Raw genomic sequence first — 16,966 nt, 5'->3', positions numbered from 1 at the left:
ATGGACTGTGGCAAAGTGAAAAACTGTTCTGTGTTCAGACGAATCAAAATTGGAAGTTCTTTTTGGAAAACTGGGACGCCATTTCACCCGGACTAAAGAGGACAAGGACAACCCAAGTTGTTATCAGCGCTCAGTTCAGAAGCCTGCATCTCTGATGGTATGGGGTTGCAGGAGTGCATGTGGCATAGGCAGCTTACACATCTGGAAAGGCACCATCAATGCTGAAAGGTATATCCAAGTTCTAGAACAACATACAGTGCCTTGCGAAAGTATTTGGCCCCCTTTTGCCACATTTCAGGCTTCAAACATAAAGATATAAAACTGTAATTTTTTTTGAAGAATCAACAACAAGTGGGACACAATCATGAAGTGGAACAAAATTTATTGGATATTTCAAACTTTGTTAACAAATAAAAAACTAAAAAGTTGGGCGTGCAAAATTATTCAGCCCCTTTACTTTCAGTGCAGCAAACTCTCTCCAGAAGTTCAGTGAGGATCTCTGAATGATCCAATGTTGACCTAAATGACTAATGATGATAAATAGAATCCACCTGTGTGTAATCAAGTCTCCGTATAAATGCACCTGCACTGTGATAGTCTCAGAGGTCCGTTTAAAGCGCAGAGAGCATCATGAAGAACAAGGAAGCCACCAGGCAGGTCCGGGATACTGTTGTGGAGAAGTTTAAAGCCAGATTTGGATACAAAAAGATTTCCAAAGCTTTAAACATCCCAAGGAGCACTGTGCAAGCGATAATATTGAAATGGAAGGAGTATCAGACCACTGCAAATCTACGAAGACCTGGCCGTCCCTCTAAACTTTCAGCTCATACAAGGAGAAGACTGATCAGAGATGCAGCCAAGAGGCCCATGATCACTCTGGATGAACTGCAGAGATCTACAGCTGAGGTGGAAGACTCTGTCCATAGGACAACAATCAGTCCTATACTGCACAAATCTGGCCTTTATGGAAGAGTGGCAAGAAGAAAGTCATTTCTTAAAGATATCCATAAAAAGTGTCGTTTAAAGTTTGCCACAAGCCACCTGGGAGACACACCAAACATGTGGAAGAAGGTGCTCTGGTCAGATGAAACCAAAATCGAACTTTTTGGCAACAATGCAAAACGTTATGTTTGGCGTAAAAGCAACACAGCTCATCACCCTGAATACACCATCCCCACTGTCAAATATGGTGGTGGCAGCATCATGGTTTGGGCCTGCTTTTCTTCAGCAGGGACAGGGAAGATGGTTAAAATTGATGGGAAGATGAATGGAGCCAAATACAGGACCATTCTGGAAGAAAACCAGATGGAGTCTGCAAAAGACCTGAGACTGGGATGGAGATTTGTCTTCCAACAAGACAATGATTCAAAACATTAAGCAAAATCTACAATGGAATGGTTCACAAATAAACATATCCAGGTGTTAGAATGGCCAAGTCAAAGTCCAGACCTGAATCCAATCGAGAATCTGTGGAAAGAACTGAAAACTGCTGTTCACAAACGCTCTCCATCCAACCTCACTGAGCTCGAGCTGTTTGGCAAGGAGGAATGGGCAAAATTTTCAGTCTCTCGATGTGCAAAACTGATAGAGACATACCCCAAGCGACTTACAGCTGTAATCGCAGCAAAAGGTGGCGCTACAAAGTATTAACTTAAGGGGGGCTGATTAATTTTGCACCCCCAATTTTTCAGTTTTTTATTTGTTAAAAAAGTTTGAAATATCCAATAAATTTCGTTCTACTTCATAATTGTGTCCCACTTGTTGTTGATTCTTCACAAAAAATTACAGTTTTATATCTTTATGTTTGAAGCCTGAAATGTGGCAAAAGGTCACAAAGTTCAAGGGGGCCGAATACTTTCTCAAGGCACTGTATGCTCCCATCCAGACGTCGTCTCTTTAAGGGAAGACCTTGCATTTTCCAACATGACAATGCCAGACCACATACTGCACCAATTACAACGTCATGGTTGCGTAGAAGGATCCGGGTACTGAACTGGCCAGCCTGCAGTCCAGATCTTTCACCCATAGAAAACATTTGGCGCATCATAAAGAGGAAGATGCGACAAAGAAGACCTAAGACAGTTGAGCAACTAGAAGCCTGTATTAGACAAGAATGGGACAACATTCCTAAACTTGAGCAACTTGTCTCCTCAGTCCCCAGACGTTTGCAGACTGTTATAAAAAGAAGAGGGGATGCCACACAGTGGTAAACATGGCCTTGTCCCAACTTTTTTTGAGATGTGTTGATGCATGAAATTTAAAATCAAATTATTTTTCCCTTAAAATTATACATTTTCTCAGTTTAAACATTTGATATGTCATCTATGCTGTATTCTGATTAAAATATTGAAATTTGAAACTTCTACATCATTGCATTCTGTTTTTATTCACAATTTGTAGTGTCCCAACTTTTTTGAAATCGGGTTTGTACATATTTAGGACTAAATTGCCTTTTTTTTAAAACTTTACATATTTAAATTATAAACCACACTTTTTTTAAGGTTATTATCCGATTAATCGAAACAATAAAATAGATGAAACAAATCGATTATGAAACTAATGGTTAGTTGCAGCCCTAACTGACTGGAAACCTTTTTGCTTTGCAGGGCCTTCCTCTCTCCTGGTTAGGTACCGGACCACGCTGATCCCACTGATATGATGACTACGCTGCAATCTTATCAGCTCGGTGCCTCCTGAGGAAGCTACAATGCGAAACGCGTAGAGCTGTGATCTCGCCTTCATTCAGCATAACCTTGATATTGTTATTTAATATAGTGTGTTGGCTATGCCTTTGCCATAACTGGGTATAACTGAGTATGCTAAATGCTGATATATTTGGGGGAGATAAAAGGTGTTTCCTACAAAACTGTGAATCAACCCTGAGTGGGATATTACTGAATTAAAAAAAAAAAATTGTTAGGTGGAATATCTGTAATTAAACTTTTTGATTTTAACACAGTTGATACAGTTAAGTGTCCTTATTCCTGGGGGGTAAGCAACAAAAAAAATCCAAATCTTTTCATTATTAAAAAGAGAATCCTGCGCTATGGTACTGATATTTTTTTGTAGCTGCCAGCACCTCAAATACTGTATATCCTCAAGGATATAACAAGATGTGTAATATTATAAATATGGGTGCAGAAAAATGTGAAAAAGTAAATAAAAAAATGCAGACGCAAAGATGTGAACTTAGGCTAGGAGAAGATCTGATTTTTCAATCTTCTCTATTTGCACTGGGCATGAGCTTAGCCAGGCAATTTTAGAGGCTTTTTTTGCCCATCTTTACACATGACTTGTAGTACAGAAGCAGAATTTTTCAAATGATTTTTTTAGGTGCCTCCATTAAAGTCTATGGGGCCAAAAACATGTGATTCGATCACAAAGAAGCTCATGTGCTATTTCCAGTCTCAAGGAACAGGCAACAAACAAGCTAGCTGACACTCGGAAGTCAATGGGCCCATTAAGGATAAAGGATTCCTTATTTTGAGCATTGTTGCACTTTGGGAAAAGGCTTTAAACAGGGGTGTCAAACTCAATGTCATTGCAGGCTGTAACAGCGTTATGGTCACCCAAAGGGTCGGTTGTATCTGTAAGACTAGATGCCCAGAGCAACCCCCCCCCCCTTATATGAGATGTCAAGAGCCCCCTACCATCAAAAGTTAAGAGTCCCCCATCCTCCCTTACATCACAGTGCACCACCCTTACCTTGTGATGCTGCAGGGAAGAAACTGAGGGTGGATCTTGGAAGCAGAATTTGCAGATTCTGGAGGACCAGAGGAAAGCTGGAATCAGCTGCCCGGAGTCTGCTGAATGCTGAGACCAGGGGAGGTTCAGATGAGGGGGTGCTGCAGCTGCATTAGGATGCTCAGGATCTGTAGGAGGAGTTCTGTCCTCCTCACTGCTGCCGACTGCTGAGACAGGGGAAGGGGAGCAGAGATGAGCCTCTCCGCGGCTACACAGAGAAGTGTAGGATCTGGCAGAGGAGTTCTGTCCTCCTCTCTGCTGCAGACTGCTGAGACAGGGGGAGGGGAGCAGAGATGAGCCTCTCCGCGGCTACACAGAGAAGTGTAGGATCTCGCAGAGGAGTTCTGTCCTCCTCTCTGCTGCCGACTGCTGAGACAGGGGGAGGGGAGCAGAGATGAGCCTCTCCGCGGCTACACAGAGAAGTGTAGGATCTCGCAGAGGAGTTCTGTCCTCCTCTCTGCTGCCGACTGCTGAAACAGGGGGAGGGTAGCAGAGATGAGCCTCTCCGCGGCTACACAGAGAAGTGTAGGATCTGGCAGAGGAGTTCTGTCCTCCTCTCTGCTGCCAACTGCTAAAACAAGGTGGGGTAGAGACAAGGAGGGTGCCGCAGCTGCAGGAGGGGTGCGAGGTTCCACATGAAATGTGGTGGCAGGCTGGATTTAGCCCTTGGGCCTTGTGTTTGACACATGTATTTTAAAGGGTCAATCTATGGAAGAAAAAAAAACGATATTTCAGTTTTTGGTATATAATGGAGAATTAGGATACCTGAAAGTTTCTTGTATACTATATGAGAAAATGTTTTTTGGGCACAGACCAATTCTATAACTCACAAACAGCAAAAAATTAATGAAATCAAATCTGTGTAAAGTGAAGATTTTTTTTTTTTACTCAAAATTTTATTTATTTATTTACATATATGCCCCTAAACCTGCTCATGTGAACTGAAGATGCCAGCAATGGTAATTCGTAACATACACTCATTTTTAAGGATTTTTTTTTCTAGAGTTTTGCTTGGATATTTGAAGCTCCCTATTTGCACCCCAGCTCCTATCACATCTCCTGGCTCAAGCTGCTGTCAGCTGGTGCAGCTGGGGTGGAACATTAGCTTTTGCATTGAGGGGAGAATATCCAATTTTCCGCCACATTTCTAAGGAAAGCTCCCAGGAGAGTGGATTTTAAGCACTGCAGGAGCAACAGGGAATGGGATAGAGCAGATTCTTAGGCTACATACCGTGCACAGATCCAAATGCTGATCACATGACCATTACGGTACGCTAACACTCAAAGCCGGGCCCCCAAACCATACAGCTGCTTTTGCTTTGCTCCAAATTTTTTGTGACATTTTAATGTCCGTATGCAAGAACTTCTACAGCTGCTCAATTTTTTATTTATTTTTTCAATAAGACGACGCACGTTATATTCCAGCGCATACAAGCCTAAATGTCCGCCCTCAAGTAAAACCTCTCAACCACAGCAATAGTTTGGCATCTCAGAGCTCACAATTGGATAACCCCTTTAGCGTAAATAGTAAATGAACTTCCAAAACACATTCATTTATTAAAATGCTTTAGCAAATCAAACAAACTGGCAAATAACCCCTTTTGCCTTTTTCCTACCTCTTACAGTCTTTTGTGAGATGTACCTGGAATCATCAGTATAATCAGTATCCTGATTAATTCTATGCATTAACCACTTAAGCCCCGGAAGATTTTACCCCCTTCCTGACCAGGGCCTTTTTTGCGATTCGGCACTGTGTGATTTTAACGGACAATTGCGCGGTCGTGCGACGCTGTACCTAAACAAATTTGACGTCCTTTTTTTCCCACAAACAGAGCTTTTTTTTTGGTGGTATTTGATCACCTGTGCGATTTTTTGATCATGAGCTATAAACAAAAAAAGAGCGTTAATTTTGCAAAAATAACAATATTTTTCACATTTTTTTATATGAAATTCCCCCCAAAAAAATGTAAAAATCAAAATTTTTTAACATTTTCGGCCAATTTGTTTTATGCTACATATGTTAGGTAAAAAAAAAATAAAAATTGCAAAAAGCCTATTTTGATTGGTTTGCGCAAAAGTTATCGCGTTTACTAACAAAGGGAAAGATTTTTGTCATTTTTGTTGTTTTTTTTTTTTACGCGTAATGGCGGCGATCTGCGTTTTTTTTTGCGGTACTGTGACATTGCGGCGGACAGATCGGACCCTTGACTGACATTTTTGACACTTTTTGGGTTACCAGTGACATTACTACAGTAATCAGTGCTATACATATGCACTGTTACTGTAAAATTACACTGGCAGTGAAGGGGTTAACTTTTTTGAGAGGGAGGGGCTGTGTCCCTAGGGGCGTGATTCTAACTCTGATTGGCTGTGGCTTGAGATGTATGAACAGTGATCAACGGTCCTACATAGTAGAACCGTATGATCATCATTCATACACCGGGGAGAATGACAGGCGGCTTGTTTACATTAGCCGCCTGCCTTTCTCCCTCTCCGACAATCGCGAGTGACCGGCGGACGATCGGGTCCGCCAGGCACACGCACGGGGGTGGGTCCGTGACCGAGCAGGAGCGCACCTCCGGCGGCGCGCGCTCGCTCCTGAGACCCTCACAGGCTAGCGAAGTAGACCTACGTCGCTCTGCCTGTGAGGGGCTGACCGCCGTAGTAAATATAGTGAGAGCAGTCGGCAAGTGGTTAAGATAAAAAAAAAAAAAAAACTTCTGTATCCAGCAGCCCCCCTCAGCCCCCCTAATACTTACCTGAGCCCCAGCTAGATCCAACTCCACAGTCCTCATAAGTAAGTGCCAACATGCTGTGCAAGGAAAGTGCTATCCAACATGACACAAAGAGTGCTGCAAAAAAGTGTTTCGGTGCTCCACCACCTTTTTCAAGCTGGAAACTCACCGGAGAGCCACGACCACCCATTACAGAGGAGTCATGAAAGGAATATTTTTATCAAGGAGTTTCCATTAACTGCAATATTTTTTCAATTTCCACCAAAGTATTTAATTTTTTTTTATATATTAGTAGCCAGTATATCTTTCATAGAAGTTATTCCAGTACACATAGGAAAGCAATAGTAATCCATATAGTGTAAAACCTTTTAAACTTTTAATAAAACACAAACACTTTCCCATACATTCTCACATTGTTTGGTGCCGTACCTCGCACTGAGAGGTATTTTCCACAACATAAAATACAGCAGTGTCAGTATTATCCTCTAAACACTGGTTGTGTAGTATGCATACCACTTCCAGTGTCTCCTCTCACAGGTGTCACTTCCAGTCCCACCCGACGCATTTCGCCACACCCATGTTATTAACCACTTGCTGACCGCCGCAAGTAGATATACGTCACCAGTCAGCCGGTCACTCTGCGATCGTCGCTGCAGAGGGAGAAAGTCAGACGGCTAATGTAAACAAGCCGCCTGTCATTCTCCCCTGTGTAGAAACACTGATCATACGGTTCTACTATGTAGGGCCGTTGATCCTTGTTCCTACAGCTCAAGCCACAGCCAATCACAGTTAGAAGCACGCCCCTAGGGACACACACAGCCCCTCCCTCTCAAATACAGTTAACCCCTTCACTACCAATGTATTTTTACTGTAACAGTGCATATGTATAGCACTGATTACTGCAGTAATGTCACTGGTAACCCCAAAAGTGTAAAAAATGTCAGTCAAGGGTCCGATCACTAACATGTCACACTTTAAAATGGCGTCTGCCCGTGGAATGGCAGCAAACTTCGGTAATTAAAATTCTCCATTGGTGAACCTTTAAACGCCTTTACAGGTTACCAGTTTAGAGTGTCACAGGAGGTCTGGTGCTAGAATTATTGCTCTCTCTCTGACACTCGCGACAATACCTCACGTGTGGTGCGATCACCGTTTACATATTCGTGCGGGAGTAATGTATGAGTTCACATTTGCATGTAAGCACAGTGGGATGGGGGCGCTTTAAAAACATTTTTTTATCATATACAAAAATGTTTTCATTTTTTCTTGTAATAACTTTATTGCTATCACAAGGGATGAACAACATCCCTTGTGACAGCATGGGCCGTGACAGGTCCTATTTATGGAGAGATTTGGGGTCTATTAGACCCCAAATCTCTCCTCTGGCCCCCAATGCAGCCGATCAGACCGAAATCAGTCCAATCGGCTGCTTCTCTGGCCGCTGGTGGCCAAAAAAAACAAAGGGGTGGAACAGGAGGTGACGAATACTCGTCGCTTCTGGTTTCCAGGGTTACAGAGAGAGGGGAACAACATGCGTTCCTCTCTCTCTCTGTACCAGGCAGCCATCGCCACCGGCTGCATCGCTCCCGGCCACTGTGATGGGATCGGAGAGAACGGGAGAGGCGGTGGCGAGGGGGGGGGGTGGGACCCCCTTCCGCTACCCGCAATAGTGATTGAGTGGCTAATTAGCCACTCAGATCACTTCTGCCTGAAAAGGGATCACCGGCTGCAAAAAATAATACCAGGATGATGCCTGTAGGTGCACCCACCATCCCGGGATAACCACTGAAGCCCAAGGATGTACAGGTACGTCCGTTTGGGAGAAGTGGTTATAGAAGAATGTCATCCTTTAATAAAAAAATAGAACTTAGCAGCTACAAATACTTTAGCTGCTGATTTTCCAAAATCAGGTACTTACCAGACCTTGGAGCTCAACCATGTCTTCCCACAGCGGATCTTCTCACCGCTGTGGGTCCCTGGCATCGCCACCTTGAAATTGGGAGCCAGCTATAACTTCCTGAGGAACTACAGCCAGCTCCCCACTGCACATGAACAAGATCGTGTGTTACAGGGAGTCTGGTTCTGCAGCCTCCTGGGACGTATAATGTGTCCCGGGGGCTACAGACGGGTAGGGAGTGGGGCGAGTGACGTCATTCTTACCTGGGTGAGAAATGGGGAAGTAGTAGCAAGTACCTGTCAAAAATGGTGCCTGCTCCCTTTAAAAAAAAAAAAAAATCTAAATTGTTATGGGGGGGGGGGGGGGGGGAGTTGTGCAGAGGAGAATAAGTGTTGGAGATCTGGTTTACAATTCAGTATGACTTCAGAAAACGATTTCTAACGCTTTACTCCACTTTAGATGAGAAAAAAAATAAACAATCCCCTCTGTACATTGCAAGGATTTTAACAAAGTTTTTACATTTAACCCTTGAAGAGAATCTCACCAAAACTGAAATTCCTACTGCAGAGGATGCCTAAAATCTGTCTTCTACCTTAAGGCTTGTACACACTATAAGAAAATCGGGCGAACATTTTCGTCCAAAGAATTTTCGTACAATTTTCGTATAGTGTGTACAGAACTTTCTACAGATGATTCAGAATTTTCTTACGAAAATTCTCAGATGGACAAACTCCAAAATTTTTCTCGTACAGGAAAAAATAAATGATTTTCATTTAATGTGTACCGTTTTCGTACAAGAAAAATCAGAAAAGAATGACTGCGCAGGATCAGAAACAATAAACAACAAAAAAAAGCCTTTGTCGTACGAGAATTTTCATACAAATTTTCGTAAGAAAATTCTTTCATCGATTCCGATTTGCTGTGAAACGTCGAGGAAAATTGGACAATCGTTCGCCCGATTTTCCTATAGTGTGTACCCCACTTTAGTGCAGACTTGTGGAGAAATCAATAAGCCAATCACACAAGCAGGAAATGACCTTTCTGGGGGCCGTTCCCTGCACCATGCGTACAGAGCGCCTACAGGTTGCCATGCTGCTTTGAATTTTACAGAGCTGCAGATTGAAAAGGAAACCTAATTTTAATATATTTTACATTTAATTTATTTTTTTTCGATTTTTTTTGCACAAAAGTGGGAGTTATCCTTTAAAGTTTTTACTTAAATAAAAAAAAAAAAAAAGAAAAAACGGAAATAAGACTTTAGGACAATGGCCGCACAGGACCCCCGAATGGAATGCGATCTGTGAGGTCGGCTTTGCTTACAATATTTTGCCCAGTTTAAGGCTGTTAATTAAAGACAGAAGAGAGAATCTGGGGGGCATCTGTCAAGTAAACAACGCCGAGCTGGCTGGGGTTATCAAAAATGTTCCGCTGCAATCACAGTGCCGGCCAAAAGATGCAACAAATATACTCAACAGGTCCCGTTACTCCGAGTCCCGACAAATATCTTCTGTTCAGGAAAACGTATTGGAGACAATGCAAGTCCTCCGCAGGGTTCCCTGTGCTATTTTGTTTTTTCAGGGAAAGTATTAATTTTGAATGTAACAGATTTTTTAGTTAATGGGTTTATATACAGTGGGTATAGAAAAGAATCACCCCCTTTAAAATAATCACATTTTGTTGATTTGTAGCAAATGAAGACAGACACTGTTTTTGTCTTATCCAGCTGTATTTACTCAGTGCAACTTATAACATCCAATTGAAAGATATAACACCAACATTTCAGAACAAAATAAAAAAACATTCAAAAACAGAATCACTGAGTTGTAAAAGGATCACCCCCCCCCCCCTTTATGTCAGTATTTTGTTGAAACACCTTTTGCTTTATTTCCAGCCTTAAGGCCCCTTTCTCACATGGGAGTCCGTCGGCGGACTCCGTTTTTCTCAGTGGGGGATCGATCCGCCGATCCCCCGCTGAGCAGGCGGATGACAGCTCTGTCTCTGCGCTGTGTGCGGAGACGGAGCTGTCAGGTCCCCGCTGTTCTCTATGGGGGAATCAGATGAGAACGGACCGCCTGTCCGTTCTCATCCGATCCCATCCGACCCGCTGGACGGATGGAAAATAGGGTTTCCATCCTTCCAGATTTGACGGATCAGATCGAACCGGATGTCAGTGGACATGTCTCCGCTGACATCCGATACCCCATAGAGATGCATGGGGTATCCGTTCAGATCTGCCTGAAAAACTGACAGGCGGATCTGAACGGTCCTCATGTGTGAAAGGGGCCTTAGTGTGTTGGAATTTGTCTCTACTAACTTTGTACATCCAGACTTTGCCATATTTGCCCACTCTTCTATGCACAACTGCTCAAGTTCAGTGAAATTTGAAGGTAAAGCCCTGTACACACGTACCGATCGTCGGCCGAACGATCGGCCGTCTTTTGTCCAGGGCTGTCGTGTCTGTTGAAAACTGCAAAAGACTGCACACAAATTTTGTCGGCCAACAACAGCCGACTGCAGAAGTGATGTCATGTGATGGTTAACTTTCCTGGTCTTTTTTCTTTTCTGAGCATGCCCAGTCTTGCAAATCTGCTGTCTGTCGGCCGAAATCTGTACTGACTGGCGAACAATCGGCCGTTCTGGTGTTGGCCAACAAAAGTTTTAATGCCTGCACGACAGATTCTGTTCGGCCGAAAATGCGCTGTCGGTTGTCGGAAGCATCATACTAACAAGCCTACAATCGGCCGATAAGCTATAAGGGGCTTAACTGTTTGTGGACTGCAGCCTTCAAGTCATTCCACAGATTTTCAATGGGGTTTAGGTCTGCGCTCTGACTGGGCCATGCAAGGACATTCATATTTTTCTCCTTCAACCACTGTGTGCTCATTGTTGCTGTGTGCTTTGGGTCATTGTCATGTTGGAAGGCAAATCTTCCCATTGACAACTTTCTAACAGAGGGCAGCAGATTTTCCTCAAGAATTTGATGGTATATTTCCCCATCCATTTTTCCTTCTATCCTGACAAGTGCTCCAGTCCCTGCTGCAGAGAAATCCCCCATAAGTCCCGGTTCACACTATAGCGATGACAGACATCGCATGTGATTCGGAGCGCACTGATCTGCAAATTACATGCAATGTCTGTGCGATGCAAATTCAGCCATACAGATTGTATGGCTGAATTCACATCTGATTTGGACACAACACGCACAGAACACTTTTTTGGGTCCGCACCAGAGTCAGATCGCATTGGTGGCTCACACCTATGCGATCCAAATCATGTCCAAACTGACAGTTTGCACTGGGATATGCGAACTGATCTGGGGGTGTTGTTGACCTTGTATTGACACCCCCAGCGATTTGCATACGGCAGTGTGAACTGCCTGTGAGTTGAATGCGATGCCAGAACCCGCAGTGGATTCACAGTGTTCCCGCATCGCATATATGTGAACCGGCACTGATAGGATATGCTCCATGCTTGGTGTTCCATGGTGTAATGTGGATGATGAGCTGTATTGGATTTCTATCGTTAGGTGTTGAGGCCAAATACTTCAATTTCAGTCTCATCCAACCAGAACACCCATGTGGTCTCAGAACCCTCAAGGTGCTTATTGGCAAAGCTCAGTCATGACTGCATGTGGCCTTTCTTGAGGAGTGGCTTTTTTCTTGCAACCATCCCATACAAGCCACATTTGTGGAGGATTTGTGATATTGCTGTCACATGCATACAATGAGCACTCTTTGCCATAAATTCCTGCAACTGCTTCAGAGTTTCTGTAGGCCTCTTGGAAGCCTCTCTGACCAGTTTCCTCGTTTGGAGCGACGTCCTGATTTAGGGAGGGTCTGTGTTGTACCAAATACCTTCCACTTCTGAATAATAGACTTCATTGTGCTTCTAGGCGTTGATAAAGCCTTTGAAATTGTTTTGTACCCATCTCCTGACTTGTGACTGTCCACAACTTTATCCTGGAGATCTTTTGGCAGTGCCTTGCCACCCATAGTTGATTGTTTGCTTCAGTTGCACTACCAAGGACTGAAATGCTCCAGGAAAGCTATTGTCATGCTGAGCTAATCAAAATGATCGCAGCTGATCACAGTTGAAAGTGAAATGACTTTATGTGCCATTGAGAAGGTGATTAGCTACACCTGATTGAGTGTACAAGTCATTTTTTAGGAGGGGGGGGGGGGTGATCCTTTTTTATAACTCAGTGATTCTGTTTTTGAATATTTTTTTTATTTTTTTCCCTGACATGTTGGTGTTATATATATATTTTTTTGGTGTTATATATTTTACTTGGATGTTATTAGTTGCAGTAAATACAGCTGGATAAAACAAAAACTGTGTCGGTCTTCATTTTAGGCTGCATAGCAACAAAATGTGATTATTTCTAAAGGGGGGGGTGATTCTTTTCTATACCCACTGTAAGGCTAGGTTCAGACCTATGTGTGTAAGGAACACGCGCAAAATTGCATCCTTTCCCGTCACGCAGAGAAACGCGCTGCCATTAAGCAGACGTGTGGCAGAGCCATTCATGAAGAGCGGTTGTAAACTGTTGGAACTATTTTTTACTATTACCGTATATACTCGAGTATAAGCCGACCCGAATATAAGCAGAGGCACCTAATTTTACCACAAAAAAGAGGGAAAACGTATTGACTCGAATATAAGCCTAGGGTGGGAAATGCAGCAGCTACTGGACACAACTGGACCAACAGGAGACACAAAACAGGGGCTACGGGTATGGCACAGGAGATGCAGGGCTGTGGGAATGGCACAGGAGATGGTACCGGTATGCACAGAAGATGGTACCGGTATGGCACAGGAGATGGTACGGGCATAGCATAGGTGATGATACAGTCAATGGCACAGGTGATGGTACCGGCATGGTACAGGAGATGCAGTGCTGCGGGCATGGTACAGGAGAATGTCCTGTACCATGCCCACAGCACTGCATGAGGAAATGCAGGGGCTGCGGAGGAGTCTCACTTACCTGTCGGTGAGGTGCCTTACATTTAAAAATGGCGCTGCCCACACGTCACCGCACATGCGCCACTGATGCTCGGGAAAGCCCGTACACGTTTGGCTATTCCCGGGCAGACAGCACATGCGCGGTGACGTGTTGGCGCCGGGCAGCGCCATTTTTAAAAGGTGAGACCGTGGGTATAAGCTGAGGGGGGCTTTTTCAGCATACAAAATCATGTTGAAAAACTCGGCTTATACTGGAGTATATACAGTACCTGCAATGTAGAGGCATAATGTGCTAGTATGCATAGCAGCAGTATGTTATATAGGGGTGTATATTTTTTATAGTGGTATGTATATGTAGTACATGGGTATATATTATATTGGGGTATGTATATATTATATAAGGGTGTATATTATTATATAGGGGTATGCATATGAACATATTTTATAGGGGTGTATATTGTTATATGGGGTGGGTGTATATTATTATAGGGGTATGTATATATTATATAGGGGTATATATTATTATATGGGGTATGTATATATATTATAGAGGGGTGTATATTATTATAAAGGGTTAAATATATTATTATATAGGGGTATGTTTATTATTATATGGCGGTATGTATATTATTACATAGGTATGTACAGTACATTATATAAGGGTATGTATATATTATATAGGGGTGTATAGATATTGTATATGGATATATATTATACAGAGGTATGTATATATGACACTCACAGTACAGGACCCCCATAGCTGTCAGTATATATGATATGGGGGTGTATATTCTATATATATATTGTCTATCAGACTCACAGTATAGTCCCCCCAGGGCTCTCAGTAGGACAATCCTGGTCATCCAGAAGGTTCTTTTCCTCAGGGTCCCGCCATGGCGGCTCTTCTCTCCCCCGGGCTCCGCTGTGCCCTCTGGCGGTGGGTGAGAGTGTATGCGCGCCCCCTGCCTCCTCCTCAGCCCCCCATCCCCGCTATCACTGGGCGCAGACATGTTGCTGTTCACACCGCGCATGCGCCGACTGTCATTCCCCTCCACGTGGGTCCCGACCAGTCGCTGCGCGATCCTAACTGCCTGTATCTAACTGTGCGCGTCCCCGACACACACCTATTCACCTGGTGCCACGGCAGTAGCTGAGTCGTGGCAGGTCGTACAGTATGGGGGGGCCCCTGTGCTGTGTCATGCTAGGGGGGCCCCCTGTGCTGTGTCATACTAGGGGGCCCCTGTTCTGTGTCATGCTAGGGGGAGCCTGTGCTGTGTCGTCCCGAGGGGCCCCTGTTCTGTGTCGTCCCGGGGGCCCCTGTTCTGTGTCGTCCCGAGGGGCCCCTGTTCTGTGTCGTCCCGAGGGGCCCCTGTTCTGTGTCGTCCCGGGGGCCCCTGTTCTGTGTCGTCCCGAGGGGCCCCTGTTCTGTGTCGTCCCGGGGGCCCCTGTGCTGTATCGTCCTGGGGGGCTCCTGTGCTGTATCGTCCTGGGGGGCTCCTGTGCTGTGTCGTCCCGGGGGACCCCTGTGCTGTGTCATCCCGGGGGACCCCTGTGCTGTGTCATCCCGGAGGACCCCTGTGCTGTGTCATCCCGGGGGACCCCTGTGCTGTGTCATCCCGGGGGACCCCTGTGCTGTGTCATCCCGGGGGGCCCCTGTGCTGTGTCATCCCGGAGGACCCCTGTGCTGTGTCATCCCGGGGGACCCCTGTGCTGTGTCATCCCGGGGGGCCCCTGTGCTGTGTCATCCCGGAGGACCCCTGTGCTGTGTCATCCCGGGGGACCCCTGTGCTGTGTCATCCCGGGGGACCCCTGTGCTGTGTCATCCCGGGGGGCCCCTGTGCTGTGTCATCCCGGAGGACCCCTGTGCTGTGTCATCCCGGGGGACCCCTGTGCTGTGTCATCCCGGGGGGCCCCTGTGCTGTGTCATCCCGGAGGACCCCTGTGCTGTGTCATCCCGGAGGACCCCTGTGCTGTGTCATCCCGGGGGACCCCTGTGCTGTGTCATCCCGGGGGACCCCTGTGCTGTGTCGTCCCGGGGGACCCCTGTGCTGTGTCGTCCGGGAGGACCCCTGTGCTGTGTCGTCCAGGGGGGCCCCTGTGCTGTGTCGTCCCGGGGGACCCCTGTGCTGTGTCGTCCGGGAGGACCCCTGTGCTGTGTCGTCCAGGGGGACCCCTGTGCTGTGTCGTCCAGGGGGGCCCCTGTGCTGTCATCCAGGGGGGCCCCTGTGCTGTTTGGACATTATATATCCTATAAGAGGACTTGGCTCTGCGGGCTGAGTGTTATAAAAAAAGGTGGTCTCTATCCCATGGTGTGACCAGGGCCCCATACATCATGAGTAGGGGTACACAGGACCCCAGACTGGTCTGATACAATAAACCTTTCCATGATCATGAGATGATCGACCGATGTCAAGCAATCAATCATTTCCTGCCAGCTCAGTTTGATGGAATCTGATCAAAACGGAGTTTGAATTTATCAGAAGGGAAGTCAATTCAATTGTATTCCTCCTCCATCATTATTGCGCATGCGCAGACTTCATCTGCATTCCTCCCAACTATCTGAGATGGGTTCAAAGGGACACCTGTTAGATAAAGTATGTAGGCATAGGACACGCCCCCTTAAAGGAGAATTTCACAAAAAATTCGTTAGCTAAACCCATAAGTGCTTCTTATTTATTTATTTTCCTCTACAATTCCTTGAGCCCCCAATTCACACCGGTGCGACTTGTCATGCAATTTAAAAGTTCCAAATCGCATGACAAGTCGCACCCTATTGTTGGCAATGGGACTGGTCAAATCGGTGTGACTCCGACTTTGCGGTGCCTCGCTGATTTGGAAGAAAAGGTTCCTGCACTATTTTTTAGTGAGTTCAGGTGCGACTTGCATAGACATCTGTGCTTGATGCCGTACAGATGTGATGCACCTGAAATCGCACTGACACGCATGACCAGACATTTTCTGGCACTTTTTGTTGACGTGAAAAACATTTTTTTTTTTTTTTGCTTGAAAATAATTAGAACCCCCAACATTATACATATATATATTTTAAAGCAGAGGCCCTAGAGAATAAATTGGTGGGTTGTGCAATAATTTTATATCATGCGGTATTTGCGCAGCGGTTTTTCAAACGCAGTTTTTGGTAAAAGAAAAAATACACTTTTAAATTTAAAAAAAAAACAATACTTAACCCATTTTTTTTTTTTGTAAACTATAAAAGATGATGTCACACCAAGTAAATAAATACCAAACATGCCACCCTTCAAAGTTGTGCACACTGGCAATAAACAATGTACATTCTACTATCCATAGGCAACGCTTTAAAAGCCTTTACAGGTTATTAGGTTTGGATCTTCAAAGGAGTTCTAGTGCTGGAATTACTGCCTGTGATCTGACGTTTGCGGCGATACCTCACATGTGGGACGATCGCGATTTGTGTGCGTTTGGGACGGATGCATTTGTCTGCCTTTGCTCGCTAACACTAGGGCCCTTTAACCACTTCAGCCCCGGAAGATTAACCCCCCTCCCTAATGAACAGGCCATTTTTTGCGATTCGGCACTGCGTTACTTTAACTGACAATTGCGCGGTCGTGCGACGCTGTACCCAAATAAAATTGATGTCCTTTTTTCC

At 45.0% G+C, this 16,966-nt stretch overlaps 1 protein-coding gene across 1 annotated transcript in view; it reads right to left on the bottom strand.

The window, feature by feature from the left end:
- Nucleotides 1–14,350, bottom strand: part of LMF1 (lipase maturation factor 1) — a 641,107-nt gene extending 626,757 nt beyond the window's left edge. The window contains exon 1 of the mRNA XM_082261255.1: nucleotides 14,159–14,350. Coding sequence (XP_082117381.1) covers nucleotides 14,159–14,348 — 190 coding nt within the window. The 5' untranslated portion in view covers nucleotides 14,349–14,350. The remainder of the gene's footprint in view (nucleotides 1–14,158) is intronic.
- Nucleotides 14,351–16,966: the final 2,616 nt, after the last annotated feature.

The sequence above is a fragment of the Pelophylax lessonae genome (genome assembly GCF_965119305.1).
Source record: "Pelophylax lessonae genome assembly, chromosome: 6".
Taxonomy (NCBI): domain Eukaryota; kingdom Metazoa; phylum Chordata; class Amphibia; order Anura; family Ranidae; genus Pelophylax; species Pelophylax lessonae.
This window is presented reverse-complemented; position numbering and strand designations above follow the sequence as displayed.